This window comes from Falco biarmicus, chromosome 1 (assembly GCF_023638135.1).
Source record: "Falco biarmicus isolate bFalBia1 chromosome 1, bFalBia1.pri, whole genome shotgun sequence".
Taxonomy (NCBI): domain Eukaryota; kingdom Metazoa; phylum Chordata; class Aves; order Falconiformes; family Falconidae; genus Falco; species Falco biarmicus.
Genome location: NC_079288.1, coordinates 17,148,714 through 17,174,934, shown reverse-complemented (window position 1 = coordinate 17,174,934; position 26,221 = coordinate 17,148,714). Strand labels below are relative to the sequence as shown.

At 61.7% G+C, this 26,221-nt stretch overlaps 1 protein-coding gene across 1 annotated transcript; it reads right to left on the bottom strand.

Annotated features, from left to right (window-relative positions):
- Positions 1 to 4,079: 4,079 nt before the first annotated feature.
- On the bottom strand, positions 4,080 to 14,341 carry TBX2 (T-box transcription factor 2). Its single transcript, XM_056357311.1, has 7 exons — positions 13,413 to 14,341; positions 12,519 to 12,786; positions 9,930 to 10,076; positions 8,714 to 8,790; positions 8,462 to 8,631; positions 6,596 to 7,209; positions 4,080 to 5,714 (listed from the first exon to the last, which is right to left on the bottom strand). Exons 1-7 carry the CDS (start codon positions 13,775 to 13,777, stop codon positions 5,268 to 5,270), a joined length of 2,088 nt encoding a protein of 695 aa, XP_056213286.1. The 5' UTR covers positions 13,778 to 14,341; the 3' UTR covers positions 4,080 to 5,267.
- Positions 14,342 to 26,221: the final 11,880 nt, after the last annotated feature.

Below are 26,221 nucleotides of genomic sequence, written 5' to 3'. Positions count from 1 at the left end.
TGGACCAGAGGCTGGGCACAGCCGGGGGATGCAGGGGAGTTACTGCTGCAGACGCCCCCCAACCTCTGTGGTCTGAGGGAAGCCAGACCCATGGGATCACTGGCAGTGCCACCAATACCAGCACCCCAGGACCCTGCCACCGGCTGCCCCCCCGGGGCCGCCCCCGCGGCGCGGCGCGATTGCGCCACCTGGCGGCCGAGCTCGGGCAGCGGCGGGCACGGCCGGGCCGGACAGGGCTGGGACGGGGCGGCCGCCCGGGCCTGGAGACACGTTTGGGAGCTGAGGCGCATCCCGGGGAAGAAAACCCTGCTTCTGCTGGCCCATTGGTTTGTGCTTCCCCGGTGAGCCCGGAGCAAAGCGGTGCGGCGCGGCCCTGTGCCGCCCTTCGGCGGGGAGCTGAGAGCGGTTTGGCCCCTCCGAGGAGAGGGGCGGAGGGGGCAGCGGGGCGCCCCATGGCAGCCTCCGGCCCCTCCCGTCGGATGTCCCGAGCAGAGACCCGCCGGGGCGCGCCCGCACCTCCTCCCTTCCCGGAGCGCCCCGGGCAGGGCTGGGTGGGGGGCATCCCCCGCCGCCGTAAACAACAGGAATAAACCGAGAGACTCCCTTTCCCCTTTCCCACTCCGCCTCAGCGCAACCCCGGAGCAAACGGTGCCGACGGCTAAGAACCGGCTTTGCTTCCAAATAAACAGCTGCTTTTCCCCTGATAATGTTTTTAAAGCCCACCGCCCACCGCCCCGGACACTCGCACAGATTAAAGCGGCTGTGGGAACCCTGTGGCAGGAAAGAGCCTGGACGGCTGTTCCGTCCTTCTCGCACCCCCGGCCCGGGGCTGCTATCTCCGGGGTTTAACGGGCTGGAACCGACTGCGGGGGATGGGGGGAGGTTAGAGTTTGGGGCTCGGGGGAAGGACCCGGACGAATACAAGGGAAAACCCTAGAGCAGACAAAGGGCGGGGGAGGCTCACCCGAGCGGGCTGCGGCAGAGACAAGCTGTACCTCCCAGCGGGGTTCTGGGACACCCCCTCGGGGCGCAGCCGCCCTCGGGGGGCCGGAGGGAAGGAGGTGCCCGCAGCCCCGCCGACCTTGCCTGGCCCAGCGAGAGCAGAACGCGCTCCGCGCAGCCCCGTAAATCACCCCCGGCCCAGGTGCGCAGCCCCGCCCCGAGGCGCAGGTGCCCTGCGCGGGTGCGCAGCGCCGAGGAGTGCCCCGCGCCGTGTGTGTGTGTGTGTCTGTGTGCAGGGTTCTGTGGCGTCCCCCGGCGCTGCCCCTTGGCCGTTGATCCGCGCTTGAGGGTCCTCTTCCCCGACGACTGCGCCCCGTGCTCGCACCGCCGGGGCTGGCAGGCTCAGTTCACAAGGCGGATCCGAACTGCGTGTGGCAGCGAGCGGCCCTGGGAGCCCCGCCACGGGGGGGTGGGGGTGCTCCCTTCGGGGGCAGGACCCTGGCACCACCGGGTGCCCAGCGTCATGGAATGGTTCTCGGGGTGCTGCCCTGTCAGCGCTTCCTCTGGGGTGCACAGTGGGTAGGTCCTATAAACCCCTCTCAGCAGTGACAAAAAAACCACATTTCCCACCCTCCCTGCCCAGCAGGCAGGGCCTGAGCCCCCCAGCACGGTGCCACCCCCCCTGCCCCTTCTGCCACGCACCAGTGACCCACCGTGCTGGGTGGCACTGGGATGACATGCAGGCACAGGGCCAGCAGCACAGCCCGGGCAAGGGCTGGCATGTCCTGCAAAGCCACTGCGGGCCTGTGTGGGGATGGGAGCCGTGGCAGCCAGCCCCCTCCCCAGGGCTGTGAGATGCTCCGGCCAGAACCCGTGTTCCTGTTTACAAACACCCGCCCGTGGACCCGTTCCAGCAGCGCCATTGTGCTGCACAGCGCCCGTGGCGGCCAAGTTCACCAGGGTTTGTCCACTGGGCCCACGGCGCCCTCTGGGCAGGAATGCTATTTTTAGTGTCTAAGCCAAGTACCTTGTGCATTTAGCTAAGAAATTCAAAAGCCACTGCTAGCCCTAGCAAAAACCCTCGGTGCTGGGGGATCTCACTGTGCTGGTGACCCTGCACCAGCATTACCTCCCGGTTAAACACCAGCACCAGACAGAGGTCACCCAAGCACCCAGCGCTTTATTTTTGTGACTTGAGGGTAACCACAGCACAGCCACATCAGGGTTTGTTGGGTACATTGCAGGGTGCAGAGCAGTAGAGCCGGGGGGGCAGGGGGGCTGTGCCCCTGCGGGGCCTCCCAGAGCCTTTTCATAGCTGAGAAAAATAATCCCAGCGCAGTGCGTGACTAATCGGTAGCTGCTCATCGAGCTGTTTGAATGGGGTTTCTCAGAGCCTGGGTTTGGCCTGGGCTTCTGCCATACTGCTCCGCTGCCCATACCCCGGCTGGGGGGCAGCCCTGCGCCCTGCCTTTGGGACTGTCCCTCGAGGGCACCGCCACGAGCCCACGCTGCAGGGAATGCTTTTTGTTCCCCGTGACGAGCAGTTTTGTGCTCAGTGGGCAGGTGGGGATGCCCTGCTGGCACCAGGGCTTAGCCCCTGAGGAGGAGGAGGTGACATTTAAACCTTCACCGTCCCTTGGAGCAGCTGGACAGCATGGGTGTCCCTAACCCACCCGGGTGGCAGGAACCCAGCATGAAGTTCCCCCGGTGCTGTCGGTGTTCAGCACCATCACCATCTCCTTGCCGTGCTCAACCCCAACAGCTTAGCCTAAACCCAGCATGGTTGGAAGGGTGGTGGAAAGGGCCAGGGGAGCCCCCCCACTGGCCTCCACCTCACTAAAATTAGAGCCCATTAAATTGTTACTCATCCTAAGCAATGTTTATTTGAAAATAATCCTGCAAGCCTAATTTTAGTAACTACACTTCCCTCCTCCTCGTTAAGCTGCTCCCACCCTGCCGGTCCATCCGTGTCCCACCCGGGCCTGCGGAAACAGCCCTGCTCCTCTCAATGAGGCACAGCAGCTCCTCTCCTGCCGTCGGGCAACCCAGCCCCAGCATCTCCCCTCAGATGCTGCCACGAGGTGGGGGGGTGTCCGCAGCCCCCTCCCTGCCTGCAGCCCCCGCGGCGCGCTGGGGTGGGGGTTCGGGAGGGAGCCCAAGGAACAGCCGCGACCGCTCACGACCCTCCCCGTCGGGGCCGGGAGGCGGCGGGTGCGCGGCGGCACCAGCAGAGGGCGCCCTGCGCCCGGCACTGCGCCTCCGCGCCCGAGGGGGACTCGCCCCCCGCCCCGCCCGCAATTGGGCTCATAAATCTTCCCCGGAACGGGAGAAGGGTAATTGGTGAGGAAAAGGGCTGTTTGCGTCCTCCCCGGCCGCGCCCCGCAACGCCCCGAGCGGCTCCGGCTGCGGGGGGGACCTGGGGACTCACAGCCCCTGCCCCGCGGCAGCCCCATCCCCGACGGCGCCCGGCCATCGCTTCCCCGACGGTGCCGGTATGGCCAGCGCACCCCGACCCCGGCCGGTACGGGTGCACCTGAGCCTCTCCCGCCGCCGGCAGCACCGACGCACATCCCTGCCGCACGGCGGGACGGACCCGACGTGCCGGGGCCCTGCGCACCCCCGCACGGTCCCGCTCTGCCCCCGAGGACCGTGCGGACCGACCCGCACCCGCGGAGGGTCCCGGCGCCACATCCTGCCCCGCCGCACCCGGGAAACTCCCACACGCGCCTACTAGCGCACCCGCGGACGCCTCCGCGCCTCGCCCTGCGCACCTGCCGGTCCGCCCCCGCGGGGGGGGACTCGTGGAGCGGACGAAGGACCTGAAGGCAGAACCCCCCGACGGGCAAAGCCGGCGGAGGTTCCCCTTGCGCGGGAGCAGCTGCGAAGCGCTCCACGGACGCGGGGACCCTGCACCTCGGCGCGTTTCAATCTCTCCCCACCAAACGCTGGGCCCGGCAGCGGGCACACTGCGCACCCCGCTGCGCACACTGCGCACCCCGCTACGGGAGGCTCCGCGGCCACCGGGTGACGCGGTCCCTCGGGCCAGGCCGCCCCGCGGCGCTCCGCACCTGCGGAGAGTGGCGGCCCCGACGGGGCGGGAGGGCGGCGGGAATGAAACAGGCAGGAGCCGGCAGGGCTTCTCCGAGTAGGTTTTTTTATTGAAAGATGTGAGAATTCATCAAAACTGAACAGACAGATACCCGAGTAACCAGCACGTTGCAAATCATGTATCTTTTTATTTTAAAACAAATATAGAGCACAGTCCTGTGATATTTAAATTTATTATACTTTTTTTGTTGTTGTTCTGGAGTGAAAAATAAAAACCTGAGGTTTATTCCTGCATTTTCTATACCCCGCACTGTAGCAATATTTTAGTTACGTTTTGGATTCGTTTTTGTTTTGGTTTGGTTTTTTTCCTTGCAAAAGTCCGTTAAAGAACTGAACCCTTAGTTTCAATGACTCCAAAAATTGTTTTACCGGTGGCACATGATTGTCCTAGAGAACAGGCGGGATAAACAATATTTTAAAACACAGTTAAAGAAACCGGCATCTCCTTCGATCACAAAGAGCTAAATAGTTTTCATTTACAATATATATGTTCATGTAAAATGAAAAAAAAAACCCAACAAAAAACTTAAATGCGATGAGTTAAACTCTAAATATTATGTACACACCAATGTACAACTCTGAATAAATTAATACCAATTTGCATATTCTGGGATCCTTATAGCTTATTTACACAAATTACCATTTATTTCATAAATATCTGCCTGGATACCCACAGGGCTCTCCCCGCCGTACCTGCTCTGCGCGGTGGTGGCTGCCGAGGAGGTTTGTTTGCCATGTTTTGTTTCTTAATTCTTTCCCCCCCCCCCCCCTTATTAGCTTCCCCCCCCCCCCCTCCCCTTGCACAGATGAGGTTTCAGCCCTGCTCACCTCCCCGGGGCAGGGGCTGGGATCGGGGCCGCCCCATCCATTGGGTGCCTCTGTATGGGCTCGCTGCCCCTCCCCCCCGCCCAGAGCTGCCCAGTGCCCAGAGCAGGGAACGGAGGGGCTGGGGGGGGGGTGTCTGTGGCTGTGCTGGGGCGGGGGGAGCTGCTCCCAGTCCCACAGCCGGAGGGACAGGCGAGCCCTGCGCTCCCACCTCTTGCTCCTGGCTCTGGGGCGGTGGGTCCGCTTGGCCGGCGGGTCTCCATCCCTCTGCTCCAGCACCCGGCTTCCCGTCTGCCCCCACCCCTCGCTCCTCAATAAATATTTATACTGTGCTGTACAAAATACCAGTGCTTCTCCGCCCCGCCGGGAGGGCTCGCTGCCCGCCCCGTCGGTCACTTGGGGGACTCCCTGCCAGGTGACAACTCCCGCTGGCTCTCCAGCCCGCTCACCAGTCTCTGGATGTTTTGCAGTTCGTTGAGGGACTCCTTCAGCGAGCCCTTGGGGGAGGCAGCAGGGCGCTGGCTGCCCCCCTTGTGCAGGGGCACCTCGGGGAGGGGGCTGGATTCCCGGCTGCTGCTGGCCTTGGAGCCCTCGGAGCCGGGGTTGAGGCTGGCAGGCAGGCCAGTGGTCAGCAGGTTGGTGCTGGGTGGGATGGTGACCGGGAGCTGGTAAGGGCTGAAGCGCAGGCGGGGACGGCTGCTGCCCAGGAAGGGGTTGCGGGAGAGTGGCCCGGCGGCTGCCGCGCTGGTGGCCGGCATAGCTGAGGCGGCTGCCGCAGCTGCTGCCATGTAGGTGTAGGGGTAGGGGAAGAGTCCGCCAAAGGTGGGCATCGGGATTCCCTGCGGAGAGAGGAAGAGGGGTGAGAGCCGTGCTGATGCTCCACTGCATCCCCCCTCCTGCCTGCCCCCTGTGCTCCCCCAAGAAAGCTGAGGTGAAGACAGGACATCCTGGTGTCACCCTAAAAAACACAGCATGGGAATATCCCTGTAGGACAGGCCGAGGGAGGGGGTACAGCTGGGGAGCCCCACCTGCCCTGCACTAACCTGAGCTGGTGCCAATGGGCATGTACCCCCCCTCCAGGACCTGCCCCAGCACCCCCCTGCACCCTGGGTATCCTTGTCTGTGCAGCATCACAGACCTTTAACCACATTAAAACACATTGTTAAGTAAGATTGATTAATCAGGAGAGTTCAACGACATCTTTATATATTTCATTGTAGGGGCTGGGAAAGGCAACACAAGCGCAGGCATTGCGGGAGCCGTTTCAGGGGTGACAGAGAGACTGGGGGCTGCTGGATGGGGACAGCCAGGTCAAGCAGTGCCATAGCTCCTGACTCTGCCCCTGCCTATGGGGGGACAGTATCAGCTGCAAAACCATCACGGTTCCTCCTCACATCAGCCCCGAGGCCAATCTTCAAAATGTCCCCCATGTCCCACCTGTGTGGCACCAGGCAGCACGTCAGGGGTCTGGGGGAGCATCACCCCCCCATCCCCATGGGCTGCAGGGGACACAGGGCAGGCTGGGGGCACCAGCAGCTCCTTACCTGCACTGGGACCACCCCACCTGTCCCCACACCAGCGTGATGCTGGCCAGGCCTGACCCGCATCCCCGAAGTGCTCTGCTCATTCAGGGGGTGTTGGGGGAGCACACGGAGAAGAATGCCCAGAGGCTGGCCAATGGGGATGGGGAGGGGGACGTGGGGTGGGCGCAGAAGCTTACCTGAGAGGCCAGCATGTGCTGGGAGAGGTGGAAAGGGAAGGGGGTGGCTGTCCCTGCCGCGCCAGGGGCGGACGAGAGTGCTCCGTTCTCCAGGCTGCCCCCGCCGGTCACCGAGGCCAGCAAGTGTCCCATGCCCATGGCAGAGAAGGCGCCGGGCGCCATGGCGAACTGTCCTGGGTGGATGAAGAGGGGCTGCCCAGCACCCAGCGGGCTGAAGAACTGCTGCCCATGGAGGCCGGAGAGCGCCAGGCTCTGCAGGTGCCCAGCACTCAGGTGCGGGGGACTGTCCGTGTGCACCATCAGCGGAGCAAAGGCCTCCTTGCCCAGCCCGCCGCCCTCCACGTCCTTCTTGCCAGGGTCCGGCTCTTTCCTCCGTCCTTCCACCTTGTCCTTCTCCAGGCCCCGTGTGCCAAACAGGCCCTCACCGGGACCCTCCCGGGGAGATGCACCATCCTTGACCTTCTCTGGGCTGCGCCTCTCCTTGCTCCGCTCCTCTAGGCACTGGGGGCTGCCACGGGGTGTTGCATCCTCCCCGCCAGGGGTGGCTGCTGCCACCGGCCGCTCCTCGGGCGCCTTCTCCACCTCCGCGTCACTGTCAGCTCCCAGCTTCTCCTCTGCAAAGGGATGGAGGGGCAGAGGGTCAGGGCAGAAGCACCCAGGGGAGGTGAGGAACGGGTCACTTGCAAGAGCCCTGGTGTCGGGGCGAGATTGCGGCAGCAAAGTCCCGGTCATTATTAATGGGAGAAACTCATTTCAGGGGCAGAAATGGGCCCTCGTGCCACGGTCGCTGCTCTGGGGAAAGGGGATTAACAACAGCAGTCCTGTTGCTCTGCCAAACAGGAAAAACATGTTTGATGGAGGACCAAAATCTATCACAGCATCGCTCTCAGCTGCAAACTCAAAGCGGGCTGCGGAGCGGGGGATGAAGAGCACACAGGCGGGTGGACAGCACTGGAGGAAATGGTCCTGTATATATTTAATTACATGGAGCTGATCAACAGCGTGCCGTGGATTTATTCCAAATGTGCAGGTTGAGGCAGGTTAAAGAGGCAGTTTTAAGCCAAGAGGTATGGCACAGACCTTCCTAAAAGGGGCTTTAATTGGAAAAAACCCATCGAGCTCTCAGTGGAGGAAGGGGGACGAGGGGCGAGGGGATGGTGAGGGTGAGGGGAGCGGAACCCCTGCCCGACTGGCTCCCACTAAACGAAAAAAACATTTTGGTGCGGGTTAGGTGAAGCTCTGCAGGCTGGGGTGAATATTCAGGGAAGCCTTTGAAAGAGGAGAGGGGTGTAATAAACCCTCCCACCAGCTCGAGGGGGGTGGGGGTGGGGGGGTGTTGCAGTTTTGATGAAGGTTTGCAGGGAATCAGGCTGGTGGAAAGTTTAAAGAGCAGATTGATAGTGCGGCAAGACAAAATCCAGCATCTAAAAACTGCAACGTGGGAACTGCTAGTTTATTTTCATTTACTAGCTTGAAACCCTGGAGTTACAACATTTTTTCCCCCTTTCAAATGTATTGATTTTTTTCTTCTTTTTTTTTTCTGTTGTTTTTTTTTTCTCCAGGGGAGTGTGAGCTAGCCATGAAAGGCAGGGCACACAGCGGTGAGGAACCGGGCAAACATGCATAGCGCATAGGCTGCCTTGCCATTTCTTCATGTTTACATGGGTGTATAAACAGGAAAACGTTGCAACCCGTGCACGCCACTCGCCTTTGCTCTGCTCCTGCCCGCTCAACCCCTGGGCTCCTCCATGCCCATCCCCGTCCTTTTTCTCCTGGTGGTTTGCCTCACTGCCCCCAAGAAACCGGCCCCGGGGGAGCAGAGACCCGGCGTTTGGGGCAATGTGGGACCCACATCTCCTCCTTTACCTCTGCCGCTGCCCTTGAGGCGCAGGGGGCTGGGGAGGGTGCCCACGGGCGAGTGGAGGGCATCGCGGACTGCCGAGGGCTCGCAGGAGGAGGCGTCCGACTCGCCGCCATCGCGGTCAGGCTTGCAGGGCTCCTCGTACATCCGCAGGGACGGCAGCGAGAGCTGCTTCCTACAGGGCAAGAGGCAGCGTCGGGCACCGCCGGACCCTCCGTGGGCACCGAGCGCGGGGCCGCGGTGCGGGCACCCCTTACCTCTTCTCCCGCCGGCCATTGCCCGTGTCCCGAAAGCCCTTGGCGAAGGGGTTGTTATCGATTTTCAGCTGGGTGATCTGGGGGGGGGGAGACGGAGAAAGGAGGCGGCATGAAGCCCTGCCCGTGTCCCCCCCCGTCCCCCCCGCACCGTCGGGGAGCCCGGGGTATGCTGCACAGGCTGCGAAACGCGCCGTGGCCCCGCTTTAACACACCGCATGCTTTATTAAAAATGATGCTGAGGTTTGGGCTTTAATTATTAATAGAGTCTTAATGATAGGAAGTTATTTTTCACGGCCCCCCGGAGGGAAGATGGCGACTGAGCCGCGCGGCGCTGGTTAAAAGCTATTCTTATCCCTCCCCGCCACCGGCTTCTGGGGCCAGTGACATTAGGGCGCTCAATAATTCATGGCTCCCAGATACGGCCCCGGGGGGGCTCTGCAAAAAGGCCCAGCCCTGCGCCCCCCCCCACCTGGCTGGCCCGCAACATCCCCATCCCCTCCTGCCGCCCGACGGGGCCCACCGGCCGGCGGCTGCCCCGCGCAGCTTGCGGCGGCCGGGCAGACAAAGTGCTTTTTAATCGATTGTGACTCTTCGCCATAAACTTTACGAGGGAAACAAGCCCACCAGGACCCTCAGACAGAGCTGTCAATTAGCATCAGCAGCCAGGGGTGGAGGTGGGGGTCAGCTTTTGGGTTAAAACACACACACGCACAACCCTTGGAGGGGGCCGGCAGAGGCTCTCCACTCCCCACCGAGCTCTCCTGGCTCTGCTGCTCGCAGGGCAACACTTGCTAAATCATGAAAGCAACTAAAATTAACTTCTCTGGCTACTTTTTTGGCTCACCCTGAGCCCAGGGCAACTTCTCCCCGGGCTGCTCAGGCCACGGTGCTGGTCCCTGCGGCACAAACCCCCATGGCCCACAGAAGGGGCAACAAAGTCCAGGGGGAAAATATTAACAGTAATAATAGCATACTAATAATAGCATTAGCAATAGCAATGATAACAGTGTTAGCACGAAGGGCACCTCCTGCTCTGAGGGCTTGGTGTTTAACCTTTCTCCTGTTGCTGCCTTTTGGCCACGCTCCCCCCACATGTCCTTAGCACACAGAAATACACCCTGAGCAGGGGTAGGGGATGGGACAGGGGTGGGCGCAGGGCTGGGGGCAGGGGCCAGGGCATGGGCAGAAGGGAAGGGCAGGGGCTGCCCGGCCCTACCTTGTCGTTCTGGTAGGCAGTGACGGCAATGAAGTCAGTCTCAGGGAACACGTAGGTGCGGAAGGTGCTGTAGGGCAGCTTGAGGATGTCGTTGGCCCGGACTATGTGGAACCTGGGCTGGTACTTGTGCATGGAGTTCAGGATGGTCTGGGTGGGCGAGAGAGCACAGCCCGCAGCTGCCGTCAGCCTCACGGTCCACATTACGCGCGCTTCTAGCTACCTCCCGACAAAAATCCCTTCTCTCCCGAAATCAACCAGAAAAAAAAACCAAAACCAAATTCACCGTGGGGAAGGAATGCCGGCGGATGCCAAGGAGGGAGATTTCTTGTTTTGTTTATGCCACTGCACGATCTGCCCCCACACAAGAAGGGCAGGGGAAGCAGGCACAGAAGCATCTTCGCGGGTGCTAAGCACGGCAATAAAGCGGCAAAAGGGATCTCCCCGTTTTATTACAACCCTGCAAACGCCAGGCGAGTTTTCGACACGTTTCTCGCCGCTTTTCACATTTCCGTCCTTTTTTTTTTTTTTTTTTAAATACCCTACCTCACTACCACAAAAAAATAAAAAGCCTCTCGATCCGAGCCGGTGGCGGCAGAAACCCGTGCCAGCCCCGGCCAGCGCCTGCAACGTGAAAGGAGCATTTCACCATGAGCCATGTTAAATTTATGTCTCGGAGCAACGCTGCAGAAGGAACAGACATTTTTAATTTTTTTTTCCCCCAACCAGGTGTCTGAAAGCTTCGCCAACACTCCAAGCCATTCTTTACCTTTCCATTTTGGTTTTTTGTTGGGGTTTTTTTGTTTGTTTGTTTGTGGCTTGTTGTTTGGTTGGGTTTTTTAACCCGAATTCACCGCGATTTGGCTGAGGATTTTTGGAAGTGGCTGAACCCCCCGAGCCGCTCCAACCTCCTGCCCCTCACTGCCCGCCCCGGCAGCGCTGTCCTGCCCGACGGCGATTAAATAAACCCTGGTCGGGCTGAAATGCAGCGTTCACCGCCCGGGCTTGGTAGGGGAACGGTGAAAGCTTGAGTAATTATTGTCAAATACCGTCGGCCAAATGGCTAAATAATTATCACTTCATTTCGTTTTAGAAGGCAATAAAAAAAATCCCCCCTTTTTTAACCCCAGCAATAATCACCTGCTGATGAACTGTCGGATCGCTATTCTATTGATATCATCTAGACGGGATTTATCATGAAAACGGTGCAAAAAGTCTCATTCAGGCGTGCAAATCTGCATTCCTTCAAAAAAAAAAATCATCTCTCTCTGACCAGATGGGCACTGGCTAAACCCTCATCTCCCAGATTTAACACAGAGGCCGGATTTTGGACAACGACAGATACAAGAAATCTTTAATTGAAGGAGGCGAACCGTTAAAAACGCTGAATCAAACTACTTTTCCCCCGGTATTAAAAAAAAAAAAAAAGCTATTTTTTTAGACTCCCTCTCTATCGATTTACCTTGCTATCTATAAATAACCTCGCAATGTATTATTTAACAAAGATGCTGTTTCCTGCTTTAAGAGAGAGAGAGAAAAAAATCCACATAAGAAGAGAGGAAAAGTTACCCGGGAGCAGCTGAGCTGCCCTGCACCTCGGTGCCGTGTCCCGCAGCCCGGCGGCTCCCGCTCACCGCCCTGTCGCCACCGCCGCCCACGGACTGGCCCTTTATCGCCCACAGCTTGCCCAGGGCCCGCAGATAGCTGCCTTCCACGCTGTGATTTTTTTTTCCCCCCATGCATTTCACGCAGGATCACGCTCCCCTCGCGTTTTGACCCTGCTTTCTGCGGCTCTCTGCCCAACACGCTTCGGTTTCTTTCTTCCTTTTTTTTTTTTTTTTTTTCTTTCTTTCTTTGGGCTGTTAGTTTTTAGGCTTTGTTTTTTGTTTTGACATTGTTTTACCTCCTTAAGGTGATGCAGATCAATAGGGAAACAAAAAGAATCTTTCAGAAGCAGACCGTGCTGCCGACGGCTCCCGCCCTGCTCCCGGCCGCGGAAACCCAGCACAGGTGCCACTGTCTCTAGCACCGCTCCCCCGGCACGGCTCGGCACGGCACGGCACGGCTCGGCCATCAGCGGCAGCCCCGGCTGCACCTGCCCGGCCGCAGCCCTGCCGCCCCGTCGGGGCTGCCCCCGCTGCATCCCCCGGCACGGCTCGGCCCCGCACACCCACCCCGCTCCCCGCGGAGCCCCGGGGCCGGGCGAGGCGGCAGGACAGGCCGCGGAGGCCGGCAGGGTCGGGGGTACGGGCCGAGGGGACCCTGAGGCTGCCCGCAGCCCAGCCTCCCTCTCCCCCGAGGGAGCTGCCCCCCGGGGCCGGGCAGGAGCGGGGTCGGGGGGGCTACGGGACAGCCGGGCCACCGCAGGCCCCGGCAAGGCCCCGCCGTACAGCCTGGCCCCGGGTGCGCTGCTGCCGGCTGGAGAAGCCGTTATAGCCCCGCGGCACCCCCGGTCGCCCCCGGGCAGAGCAGGGCCGGGCAGCCCCGGCCCCGGGCGACCCCCGCGCCTGCCCGAGGGTCCCTGCCCATGGGTTCCCTCTGGGGGCAGGTGTGTGTGTGGGGGGCTCCGCTCTGCCCCGCAGCCGCACTTACAAAGCCGTGCTTGTCCGAGATGTTGTTGGTGAGCTTGAGCTTGTGAAAGGCAACAGGTTTGGCCATCCACTGCTCCCCCGTGGCCGGGCTGTCGGGGTGGATGTACATGCGCTTGGGCATCTCCGGGTCGGCCTTGCCGGCGACCATCCAGCGGGAGTTGTGGAACTTGTACCGGCAATCGTCGGCCGCCACTATATCCATCAGCAAAATGTACTTGGCCTTCTTGTCCAGGCCGCTCACCCGCACCTTGAACGGGGGGAACATCCTCCTGCGGAGAAACCCAGAGCGGTACAGGGCTGCGCCCGCCCGCCTGCCACCGCCCCCCGACGGCCGCGGCCCCGCCGAGCCTCCCCGCACCGCCCGCCGCCCCGAAATCATCATCTTTTCGTTCCGCTTCCCCCAGGGTTTCCAGCCCCTCACGCCCCACTGCTTCCCACCCCGCTCTGCCGCCCCCGCCATGGCAGAAATCTGGGGAAAAGCTCAAAAATCCTATTCCGGGAAATAAGGGGAGAAGACGCCTCCCGGATTCCCCCCCGCCCCATCTCCGTGCCCTCCGACCGGGGCAGGGGGCACGGGCAGGGCCGGGGGCGACCCCGGCCGCGGGGAAAGTTTGGCAGCGGCGAGAAGCGGCGTGAATAAATGCAGCGGGGGATTACGGGCGCTCAATTAGCGCGCACAAATTTAATTTGAGATCGCGCTCGGAAAAGTAGTAATTGGGGGGTGAGGGGGAAGCTCGGAGGCAGGTGAAATATCTCCGAAAAAACTCCAGGGATCGAAACTCGCCGCCTTAGTCCACCGGGGCGGGTTTGGCGAGCACCGGGGGATGGAACGGAGGGGCGAGGGCGCTGCGCGGCCGCGCAGGTGCGGGGCGGGCTGCGCGGGGCCGGCTCTTACCTCCCGGACTTGGTGATCACCATCTCGGTGCCCAGCTTGTGAAACTGGTCCCAAAGCTCCTTGGCTTCCAGCGTTACTTTGGGGTCGTCTTCGACCTCCTCCTCGGGCTCCAGGCTCTTGAGCGAGCGCAGATGGGCAGCTTGGTGGTGGTGTCCCAGGGCCGAGACGTGCAGCCCGGCCTCGGCCGCCCCGGCCAGCCCCGGGTCCGGCATGGGCTTCGCCAGCGCCGCCGGGGGCAGAGCCAGAGCGGGGAAAAAGGAAGGCTGGGCGGCTGCGAGGAAGGCGGACATGGGGAAGTCGGCCGGCCGGGGTGCGTGGAAGGGGTGGTAAGCCATGGCAGTCCCTGGGAAGGCTGGATCTCTCATCGGTGCATCCACAAATCCAGGAGAAAAAGAGGGATTCCCTTTACAAAAATGTGTGTGGTTTGTTGGGTTGTTTGGGTTTTTTTTTCCCCCTCTCTCCTGCCCAGCGAACTCGCTGGAGTCTCTGGAAGAGGAAGGAAAATCAACAACACACACAAAAAAACCACATACACATACAAAAAAAAAAAAAAAAAGCCGAAAAACAGCGGAACTAGATCTGGGAAAAAAATAAAAAAGAAAGGAAAAAGAAGAAGAAGGAAAAAAGAAAAAAAGAGGCAGTTCCCGGCTCCTGGGACTCCCGGTCTGCGGAGGGGAGACAAGTAGGTCCTTATTTTTTGTTGTTGTTGTTGCAGCGAGGGAGAGCAATCGAGGGAGCGAGCCCTCCCGGTAACGTCCTTTCCCGGCACTAAAATAGAAACAAAAGCCGGCGCGGTGCTGCGCGGTGCTGCGCGGGCGCGGCAGGGCAGGGGCGGCCGCGGTGCCCTCACACCCCCGCGGGCCCGGGCTGCGCCCCGGCGGGGCCGGCCCGGCTCCGCGCTCCGCGGACGGCGCTGGGGCGAGGGCTGCTCATGGCCAAGGGAGCCCGAGTGGGAACGGCGAGATCTTGTCCTGATCTCTGTAAAACTGTGACTATCTCACATGTCCTTCCTGCTCTGATCCGCCCGCTAATGAGCCAAGCCCCCTTGATTGCTGATTTTACGCGTTTCAGACCAATTGTGGATCTGCATAGGCGTGGTTTTGACAGCTCCGGCCAAGCTCCGGGGCGCGGGGGGGCGGGTGGGGGGGGGGGGGGGGCGCCGAGGGAGGGAGGAAAGGAAGAAGGAAAAAAAAAAAAAAAAAAAAGAGGGGGGGGGAAGAAGAAGGTGTCGGAAGCATCGGCAGTAAGAAAACATGTCAACAGAATAAAATATTAACCAATGACAGAGAAAAGTGCTCGAAATCCCACCCCCGGCTCCTTTCCGCATACCGGGTCAGCCCTGGCTGCGCCGCGGCCGGGGAGCGGCCGCCGCCGGTGCGGGGCCGGCGCGGAGCCGCCTCGGCGGAGCGGGGAGCGGCGCCCGGGGCAGCCCGGGCCGGAGCCTCGGGGGCGGGGGGGGCGCGGCAGAGGGGCCCGCCGGGCGTTGCGGGGGCGGCGGGCCGGGGCAGGGGGGAGCGGCCGGGGGAGCTCGGCGGCTGCCGTCTTACGACAGATCCTGGAGAGCGGATCGAGGTGGGGCGCGCCCCGCCCGTCGCTCCGCGCACAACCGCGCAGCGCCGCGCACCGCCGCCGGGGCGGCCGCCGGGAGCGCGGCCCGGCGGAGAGCTGCGGGCGGCGGGGAGGCCCCGAGCGGCGACCTCCAGCGCGGGTGAGTCGCTCCCTGCCGTCGCCCCCCGCCCTGCCGGCAGCCGCCCCGACCGGAGGTTTGGGGGGTGGTGGTGGACCCTTCCGCAGCCCCGCGCCCACGGCGGAGGCACAGACCGCGCCGTCGGGGCGCGTCGAGTGCGCGGCCGGGGGCCGGTGCGGCTGTGCCCGGCCGGAGGGGCTGTTTACCCGGGCGGGGGTGTGTGTGAGGCAGATAAGGAGGAGGGGGGACACTCTGGGGCTGTTTGCAGAGGGATTAGGGCCGGTCCCGCCGCGCCGGGGCCCGGGGGGGCGGCAGGCGCGGTGGGTGTCCCCGCGGAGAGGTCGGTTTGGAGATCTGCGCTGATTAACTGAGGGCCGCGGTGGCTGAAGAGGGCCCTGGCGCCAGGCGGCTGAGCCCTCACAATAAAGACCCGTCTCTTGTCACTTCATATTTACCCCCAAATCTTCAAAAAGCGCCCTGCCATCCTTCCAAGGCTCCTGCTCCCGCCGCCTCCGCTGCGCCCAGGCGGGACGGGGCGGGGGGGTGAGGGCCGGCCCCCTCCTCTGGCCCCCGGCCTGCCCCCCCACACCCCCGGCCCTCTCGCTCCGCGGATGCGCAGCGAGGCGCGGCTGCTGCAGTTCGGAGCCCACGGGGCCGCGTGTGGCTGCACCTCGGGCGGGGTGGGACGCGGGGACTCCTGGGTGCCCCCTCCCCACCCCGACATCTCTTTAGCCCCCCCCGCCCCCCCCGGTTCATCCCGCCGATAGCGATCCTTGCCCGCGCTGCCGTGCCCCGCCGATCCCAAAGCCAAGCCCCGGGCGCTCCGCCGAGGCGCCCAGAACCTGCCCGTGTCCCGCGGCAGGTTCATCTCTGCCTGCGCCGCCCGGCCCCGCACCGCGCCTGACGAGGCGGGCACAGCGTGGCCCCCCCCGGGGCTGCCCCGGGCGGCGGGGCCGGGGGGGTCCCGCTGACCATTGAACGGGGAACGGGGAGCGGGGACTGAAATTTAGACCCGATTTGGACTTTGCTTCCTTGCCGCCACGGAAAACTGCTGACGGCAGCTTTAGCAAAAAAAGGGGCTTGCTTGTATTTTTTTTTCTTTCTTTAATTCCCCCTCGCAAAGCAAAGCCGGAGCCTTGCGCCGCCCCCGGGACGGCATCGCCCCACGCCGGGGGCGGCTCTCCCGTAGACCCCTAGCCCGGCGCTCCGAAGGCAGACGCGGGGACCGACCCGTTGGGGCCTGGAGGCAGCCGGGCCCCCACGAGTAAAGGTCGTCTCTCCTCCTGCCCCGGGCCCGGGGTCCCGCGCCGCGCCCCCCGCACCGCTCTAACGTCGCAACCGCCCTCGCCTGCAGAATAAAACCGATCCAGAGCAGCCTCGTCTCCCCGAGCCTCTGTAGCGGCGCCCGCCGATGGGACGGCCGGTGGCGGGGCCTAACGGGGACCGGGGCACCCGCTGCTCGGGGCAGGTCCGGCCGCGGCCACCGGCTCGACGGGTGCGGGGGACTCATGCCTGTGGTCGCCCGGTGTCGTCCCGTCCTCCCCGTCCATGACCGGGCACCAGGCAGGGAGAGAGGAGCCAGCAGCCCCTGGCACCGAGGCCAGCCCTGCCCCGGGGGTCGGGAACGAGAGGTGTCCCCGCACAGCCCCCTTCCAAGGGAGGGTTTCCCCCAGGGCCCAGCGCCGTGCTGGCGAGCGGTCCCCGGGCTGGGATGGTGGCGGCCGGGCTGGGGGGGCCTGTCCCGTCCAGGCTGCCCCCGCACACCACCCGCTCCGCAGCACGGCCCCGCTCGCTTTTCCCCTTTCATCTCTGCCCATCTCCACTCATCATCCCTTTTCTATTTTTAGCCGGTAGACTTAGGCCTTGGCGCCAGGCCGTTTAAGACCTGTCAAAGTCCTTCATATTTCCCTCATGTCACATGGACCTTTCGCTCCCTTCCCCGCGCCATGCGAGGGCCGTAATTTGGATCTGTGAGCTGGTGAGCAAATGCAATTTGCTCTTCTCCATCGCTGTGCTGTCTCCGTGACCCCAGCCAGCAGGACGGCTGGTGTCCTGTCCGGGGCACTTACACAAATTGCGGGTGATTGATGAAAAATAACAATTCTCACAAGCAGCCGGGCCTCCGCCTTCCCCTCCTCCCGGCTCCACCGGGCTGCGGCGGCCCCGCGCCCCGGGCAGCGCTGCCCCCCGACGGGGCTGCGTGGGGCGCACCGGCCGCGGGCGCTCTGGCTCCCAGGCCGAGGGGATTTTTTCCGTGCCAAAGGCGAGCCGTCGGGCCGCCCCTTTCCCGGCCCCGATGCCACGGCAAGGGGACTACCCCCGGGGCCTGGGGAGGGCAGCCCGGCGGGGCCGGAGAAAAGGCCGCTCGCACCTTTCCGAGCTGGGGGGGGACCCACCCGGGGGTGGGAAAAGGCCCTCCGTGGAGGGAGGGGGACGATGCCGTTGGGCTGGGCTCTGCGCTGCTAGCCCGGGAGCAGCTGGACAGAGGGACCTGAGGATGGACAGACAGAAGGGCCCGGCAGGAGCCCTTCGCCCCACAGGAGAGGCCCGACGGCTGGCGGGCCCGCTCAGCCCCGGGGCCTCCCCCTTCGGTCCGGCCCCGCCACCGCTGGGCCGTGGGGCAGGCGGGGAGGGGGCGGGGAGCGGCTGCCCCGACAGCTTCCCCGGCCCCGCTTAGCCCGGAGTGGGAAATAAACATGAAGCTGCCCTCGTTTGCTCTCACCCACCCGCGTCAGGGACAGCTCTCCTCCGCCTCCCTTCCTCCCGGGGCGCCGCATCTCCCCCCACACCCCTCGGCGGGGTGGGAATCCCCCTACCCTCGGGAAACCCCCCGCCCCCCCGGTGCTCCGGTGCCCGGTGGCGGGGCCGGCGTGCGGCCGCGCTGTGTGGGCACATCCCAGGTTGTACCGGGCACCGGGGCCCGCCCGAGGCACTTTTACCGACCGGCACCGAGAGCTGCTCGAGCCGACACCGGCCCCGGCGCCGCCGCCCGCCCTCCTCCCTCCTCCCGCTACGCGGCCGCGGAGCCGGGCGCCCCGTCCGTGCGCGGCCCGGCGAGGGAAACCCGAGGAGCCCCGCCAGCGCGGCAGCCCCCGGGCCGCCCCCCCGAGCTCCCCCTGCCCTCAGACTGTTTAGATTTCGCTCCAGCTTTAAAGAAAATATTTCCAGTAATCCAGATTTCTGGAAAATAACAACAGGCGGGGAGACGCAGACACAAACGCCGCTGAAGTTTATCCAGAGTTTGAACAATTTATAAACACATTTTCCAGCCTGTTTGTCAGGGCGGGCGGCGACTGACCCCGGCCCGGCCGGGTGGCCGCTGCGCACCCCGCGCTGGGGGGGGGGCGCAACCTCCGCGCCCCTCCCGCACCCCGCCCTCGTTACCTCCGCGCCGCTTTGATCCGGGAGCCCACTCAGCCCCGCCGCTGGATTGATTTTTTTCTAATTATTATTATTACTATTATTTTAATTGGGGAGGGCCCTCCCTGCGCGGGGCGGGCTGCCCCCCGGCCGCGCACCCCGGCTCCCCACGTCGGGGCGCGGCGCCTCGCGAGCACCGAGCCCGCTGCCTTAAAAGGCGCCGGGAGCCCCGGCCGGGCCGGGCCAGCGCGGGGGGGGCCGCGGCCTGAAACCCGAGCGGGCACCGCGGGGGGCGGGCGGGGACGGGGACGGGGCTCGGGGGGGGATCATGCAAATCCTTCTGTTTAAAAAACTTCCATTTGAGAAAGCGTGTCACATCCCGGCGCGGGCCCGTAATCCCCGGACTAATGGCATTACCGCCGCCTCATCGCCGTCATGGGATGGGGCTGGGGGCGAGCCCACCCCCCTACCCCCATACCCCCGCCACGCGTGACCGCGGCTCGGCTCCCGCGGGGAAGGGAGGCGCAGAGCCCCCAGCTCCGTCGGGCCGCCCCACGCTGGAACCCCAGCGGTCGGTGTCCGTCCCCCCTCGGCGTCGAGGGCCGTATCGGCGCTTATCGGTAACGGGTCCCGCTTGCCGCCCGGGCTCCCGAGCGAAGCCGGGGCTGCCCTCGCGTCCGGGCCGCCCCTCAAACCGATTCCAAAGAGCTTCGCCGACGGCGTTATCAGGAGGGAATAACGCTGCGGGGCCCCCGCCCACCCTCTCGGCAGGATGGAGATGCGGTTCGGGGCTGCCCCGCAGGCTCCGTGCAAGCGAGAGGAACAGCGGCAGGAGCGGAGGGGAAACCATGGGGGGGTCCGCATCCGGCGCAACCTCCGCGGGCCCCCAGCAATCCCCCCTCTGGGCAATGGGACCCCGCTCGTGCAGCAAAACCCGTGGGGCAGGGGATGTCGCAGGCTGTGTCCTGCCCCCCGGGTTCTCTCCCTCCTTCCTTTGATTTTTAAACGGGGGGTGCAGTCCCCCCCCGGTTGGCCCTGGAAGGGCGAAGGCGCAGGGCAGCCCCCAGCCCCATGGGGGTCACCCAGCCCAGCTGGCTCCATCCCTTCCACAGGGCAGGGGCCCTGCGCTGCCAGCACCCCCCTTCTCTCGGTTTGGGGTGCTGGACAGGAGTCCTAGCGCCGAAGGAGGGGCGAGTGAAATGCCCCTGGGTGCGCAGGCTGGCGGGGGCTCCCACCCCGGCCTGGCTGCTTCAGACCGAACTGGGAATGGGTTTGAAATCACATCTAAAGCAGGATCTGACGCCGCTGTTGCCACATCACGTGAGTTGTGGTTTTGGTCTAGGTTTGACTTTTAGGATTGCAGAAAATCACTGTCTGGTGTTTACTGGAGAGTGGGTTTCGCTGCTGAGAAAATAAACGAGCCAGAATAAAGCATGAGCTGGCCATCGGCAGGAAAAACGCCGCCTTATTGCACCTGTCTATTTTGTGGGTGTTTCATCATGAACAAATTTGATGTATACCCAAATGACCAATCCTCATAATTTTTATTCACCTTTTCTCAAAACCCCAGCACTCTGAGCCGCAATCTGTCAGAGGCACGGAAAGGTGGAGTGGGGCTCTACAGACAGGACTGACTCTTCCTATCTTTTAATTTTTAAAACAAGTCTGCAAACCCAATCCACTGTATGGCAAGGCCCCATCATGGTCCTGGCTCCAGCACCGTGCCCGCTGAGGTGCCTGGGCACCTCTGTGCTGCCTTTCATTTTCCCACTGCCCAGCTTTTCCCTGGCTTCTCTGGAGGTGCTGGGCTCTTGCACTGGCTGCCCCAGGGGATTCGGGGGTCTCGGTCTGGGCACGCAGAGTGCACCCTGAAGTGCCTCCTCTCCCAGCCCCTGGCCCTTGTGTGCTCTGCAGCCCAGCAGATTGCTCTCCAGCCTGTTTTCCATGGATACCTCAAGGGAAGCAGCACCAAATAACAAGTAAATAACAGCCCCGACGCCGGGCTGCCAGCACAAAGCAAGCAATTGCCCTTCGTGCAGGTCACTAATCTCTTGACACATGGTCTTTGAGACCTGGGCCACGGGGAGGGAGGCTGAAAGGGAAGAAAAGATAGTGGGGACAATGGCAGGGCCGCCGGCTGGCTAATAACCCCGCTCCCGGCTTTGTCTGGGTACACTCAGCACTGCGCTGGGATCAATTCATCTCAGCAGAAAAAACACACTCCTGCACCGCAAAGGGGCCGGTGCCTGCCCCCGCCGTGGGTGCCCCGTGAGGGTCCTGGCTTGCCAGGCTAAGTGCGGAGCTCGAGACGCTGCAGGTATTAATAGCCCCCATTTTGTAGCCAGCAGCAATTCCCTCCTGTGTTTTCCCCTCCATGCTGAAAACAAACCCTTCACTTGATCCGTTTGTCCTCTCCAGTTGCCATCTGTCTTCCATCCTTCAAATCTCACCTTAAAAACAGTGCCTCTTGAGCAAATCCTCCCTGCCGTCCCCGCGTGCTGTCTCGCCTGGCGCAGGCCTGACACTACAAGCGCTCATTGAAGTGAAGGGGATTTGAGAGCGCGCAGGACACGGCGGGATTAAGGCCACAGATTGCGCTCCCCGTGCCGCCCCGTGCCCGCAGAGCAAAGCCCTGGTGTGCGGCTCCGCCAGCCCCCAGCCCAGGGCTCTGCTGCTCCCACCGCTCGCGTCGTGCTGCCAAGGTGGGGCTGTGCCGTGGTGGCCGGCGCGGAGGCACCCCCAGCCCTCTGCCCCTCGTGCGCTAGGGGGTGATGGGGAGCACCTGAGCCCCCCGCCCCCCGTGCCCCCGGGTACCGTCCTCTGCAGAGGGGAGCAGCAAGGGTCACCTCCCGAGCCCTGGCGAGGAGACATGGGGCACTGGGAGCGGGGGCCGCTGTTGGCACGGATGCGGTGGGTGCTGTCCCACCTGGCGTGCGGTCCCGCAGCACCCAGGGGCAGCATCTGTGGGGCGGCCCCGGCCCAGCCTGTGAATCACGCGCACATCAAAGCCCCGCCATGGCGAGCACTAACAACCCTGGCAGCCAGCTCCGAGCGGACAGTGCCTGCGCAGATGTGCAGCAGCAGCTTTTCTCAATTACAAAGAGCAGCAGAATTTACCAGAAAACTCAGGGAAGGGAAGGGAAGGAGTCCTGGCCAGCGGAGGGGCCACTGCAATGAGCCCACGCATCCCTTGCAGCTCTGCAGGCTGGCTCAGACCAGCACATCGCCACCTCCCTCCATTTCAGCTCTGGTATTAGATCACCCCATGTGTCCCCACAGCCCTTGCTGTGGGCGTCACCCACTCCTATCAAAATCTTCCTCTTCTTTACAAAACCCACCTTGCAGGGCTTCATGGGCGTACAGAAGAGCTCAGGCATGGCCACATCTGATCCAAAGCTTTGGAGCCACTGAGATTCCTCCTGGAAAATAAACCCACGTGATTTCAAAGCCAATCACACAACCTACAGCGGGGTGACACGCGGTGATTTTCAGCTGAGCCTGGCAAGGGCAATCCTGATTGTGCCCGGCTCCCATAGCCACCATGGACTACCAGGTGCAGGAGTCTTGTGGTCCGGCTGGCTGCCCGGGTGGGACGATGCCATTGCTCCCATATGACAGTTAGACTTTCCCCTTCCAACAGCAAAAGGAGAAAAATTCAACGTACCTCAAGAGGTGGCTGCAGTGTGGGCATCCCTTGGTTGGGAGGAAAGGCAGTGGGATGTGCCCGGTCCTCCCTGCCCGTGTCCTGCCCACGGAGGGAGTCGGGGGAGAGGGTGTGAGGTGGGGGGATGGGGCAGGGCACAGGGTCAGCTCTTCACCCCAGCTGCAGGTGCTGCCTCTGGTTTTCTGCTTCAATGAAGCCGCTGGTCTGAATGTGGCTTGTAACCTTCAGCCCGCGGTGAAACCCTGCCAAAGTCCTTTCCCCAGGTTGTTGAAAAATGAACACACTCGCCCATCATTTCCAGCCAGGACCGGCAGGTACGGCACATCGCAGGGGCTGGTGAAACGCTGCAGTGCTGGTGAGCCCTCCTCCTTGTGGTCCCTCCAAAACACATCGGGGGGTCCCCGTCACCCTGACCCCGAGGTGTATTTAAGCGAAAACACAACTGGTTCTTCCCCCATCCTGCTTCCCACGGTATGGAGCAGGAGCAGAGCCCCACGAGCCGGCACTTCTTACCTCCGCGGAGAAGGGGCCGGAGGCAGAGGGGCCAGGGGGAGCAGGATTAGCGCCCAGCTGGCACAGGGCTGCTGCGCGGGCACGGCCAGCACTGGCCTTTTATTACCATCCTATAATAATATTGTAAATACTCACTGGGAAGTAATTACATCCTATAAAAGAAGCAGCAGCCTGTGGTTTGAGCCAGGACTGGTTCATGACACTTGTTTTAAAGAGACGTTCCGTGTCTTGTTTATAGATTAGATTTTAACCTGACAACCTTTTAACATTGTATTAAATTAGAAATTAACTTCGTATGACTGCTCACTGTATAATTGACCTACTGATAGCCTGAGTGCTAGAGAATATTTAAGATACCTTTCAGACAGTGAAGTTCACAAGAAAATTCAGAGCCTCCTCCTTGATCTAGACCAGGGCTTTGCTATTAATTAGTATTTATGGTCAGGTGGCAGGAGTGCTTCCCACAGAGGGAGGGCTCTCAGGAAGCAGCATCCCTTCTGCATTGTGCCCATCCCCAGGGACACGATAAAACCTGACGGGATGGAGGGAAGGAGGCGGGGAGGCTGCAAGCCCCCGACCCTGCCCGCTGCAGTGACCACCCAAGCGAGGCCAGTGGTCACCCTCCTGCAGTTGCCCCAGCCAGAGTGGCTGGGAGATGAGCTCATGGAGGATGGAGCCACCACCTTTGAGACAGCCAGATCCTGCAAGGTGCTGAGCGCATGCGAAGAACTGCTGAGCATCAGTAGTTCCCAGCAATAGCTGGGCACCCTGCACGACCTGGCTCACGGGGCCTTGGCCACAGGTGCAGGGCTGTCCCTGGCACGGCGTGGGGCAGGCAGCTCCGCTGCTGCAGGAATGGCCCCAGTGCAACAGCACACACAGGCCATGCACAGGCACCTTACCTTGGCTTGCTCAGATAACACCCATGCCTGTCACCTGCCCACAATCTGCCTGGGGCCATCAGTATTTTCCCCTAATTTCCTGCAGCAGAAATTCCCAAGAAAGGCAAAAATTCAGCCTGGGAACACGCTAACGGGACACACAGCTTCTAACTACATCCGAGCCCAGTCCGTGACAGGCTGGCATTGGATGGGGCAGTACCAGTGCTCAGGCAGAGCCAGGACCGGCTGCGTGTCTGCAGGCGGAGGGGACACACAGCATGTCCCCCAGGCCCTGTCCTGCGGTGGGAAAAGTCAGCTCAAACGCTGTCCCCACCTGCAGACAGCGCTGGGACGAGGGTGCAGCCGGGCACTGCACAGGACGTGGGAGGCAGCAACTCTGCTGCATCCGTGCTCCAGCTCTGGAGCTGGGGACTTGTTACCCCTGCTGCGACCTGCCCTTTGCTTTCACCAGGGTAAAGGCACTTTCGGGTATAATTGAAACCTGCTCCCAACACATGCTGGAGCGGGAGCAAACCCCGTACCGTCAGCCAAAGGAGGTTCCACCCTGGTGTGCTGGGAAGACTCTTCAATACGAGGCTCAGTTTACGCTTGTATCAAGTAAAGTTAAGGAACAGCATGAGATTAAGCGGCCCCTGTGCTGTTTTATGAAAGGCTCAGAACGTGTTTACAAACAGCTTTGCATAAAATGGGGCCATCAACAGGTCCCTGCCGATCAGGGGTCCCTGCTGATGTCCCCATCTTATGATGGCGTGATGTCCCATGTCCCGGCATGCGTGCTTGCTGCTTTGCCCCTCGCTTTGGCTTTGGCTACGAAGCTGCGTGGGGCCGTGGCCACCATCTCTGCGCAGGGAGCCAGGCAGCCCCTCTACGTAGCCATCAGCCCAGCTTTCAGCGGCTGCCTTTGCCCCACAGCCGCCTCACCAGCCGTGTGCGTTTTGGCCCAGCCGATGGTTTTCCCTGGCCTCGCTCCCAGCGCCGTCAGGGCTGCGGCAATGTGGCACCTGAAGCCCCTGGAGCCCTGCTGGTTCTGCTCTCACCGGTGCACTCCGACAAACGAGAGCGGTGGGTCTGACAGCGGGTTCCTGCAGTTCCCAGGACAGAGGCGCTGCCACTGCTGACACGTGCTTGTGCTGGTGCCTTTTCCATCTGTGAAGCAGGCCAAGCAGTGGATTCAATTATTTTCTCCTAGCACATAAGCCACTAATCATTTATTGCATTAAAAAACCCCTCATCTCCACAACTTTTGTTCCCATTTTACCCTATTAAATCTTGGAAAATAAAAAAGTTTTATTTTCTCTTTTTGCAATCACAAAGAGCTGATCTCGGCTCCGTTGACTCGCTAATTGTAAGCACTCAGATGGTTGGGTTTAAAGTTACACTTAGCAGCTGTGAAACATTAGGGTGAAGTGATTACAACCTACTGGAGGATACCGAACATTTTTACAATATCTCAGGAGCATAAGGGAAAGACAACAGGAAATGGCGCAAACTTTCCTACCCTGCACAGAAACAAGCCAGAGCAGAGAAGCGAGAAAATAAATGCAGGGACGTGGCGCAGATGCAGTTTGGATTCTCCGAAAGTTACTAAAGAAGCCTGGGTGAAAGCACCCTGTGTTTGCCCCCATGCTTGGAGGTGCAGAGAGGAGGGGGAGCAGGTCTGGGGATTTCACAGCTGCACTTTGCAGCAAAAGTCTTCTCGGGGCTCTTTGACAGGGCAGGAGGACAGAGATCTCGGCGGTATTTTGCCCTTGATCGGTTCCCCTCGCTGGCCTGCCTTCTCCCAGCTTCATCACCAGAAAACTTTGCTCTGGGGCTGGCTGAGGGGCTGGGGGCAGGACCACCAGAAGCTGCGCCCACGGGGGCACGGCTAGCAGGATGGGCTGGATTGGCACTGCTGGGGCAGAGCACCACGCTCCAGCAGGGCTGAGCTCCGCGAGCAAAGCCAACGAAGCTGGAGCCCCACGTGCCCCACGGACCCCCTGGTACCGACAGCCGACTGCATTTGACCTTCCAGCTGTTGCATTTGGAGAGCCTTTGGCTTTCCACTTTGCAACCAGCAAAATACTCCCCTCCCATGATTTAAGCCCACTACATGTGTGTATTACAGAAACCAGGGTAGGATAAGAAAGCAATATTTCATGTTAATTCATGAAATCTGAACTCAACTTTTAATAGAAGAGCTCCACTTTATGCGCAGGGTGATATACAGTCCGCCCTGCTTTAAATGAGACGTTTTGCCTTTTGAACTCAGCAGGAGGCCGCTGCTTACTACTACTGGAAACAGTTTAAAAACCTGCGAGTCCGGCATGTCTTTTGGGCTCTTTTGGAGCCAGTGGTTTATATCATGGCACAACATTCTTGCTGGGCTGCCTGTGACTGCCCGCCAGCTGCTGCATTTGAAAAACTGGCATTTCAGAAACTCACCTGGATAATTTCCACCATGACGGGACACACTTGTCTGAAGTCCTGTGAAGACTACGAGCCTCCGGCTACTTCTGCTTTAAGTGGGGTTTGGATCAGGTCCCTAGACTGAAAACCTGGCTGCATTAAAGCCAGGGGCAAACCTCCCTTAGGAGCAGCTTCTAGACATTATCAAGGAGCAGCAATATTCTCTCCTGGTGCCTGACAAGAGGATTGCGGCCGAGGGTAAGGTGGAGGGAAGGTGCTGCTGCAGGAAAGCATG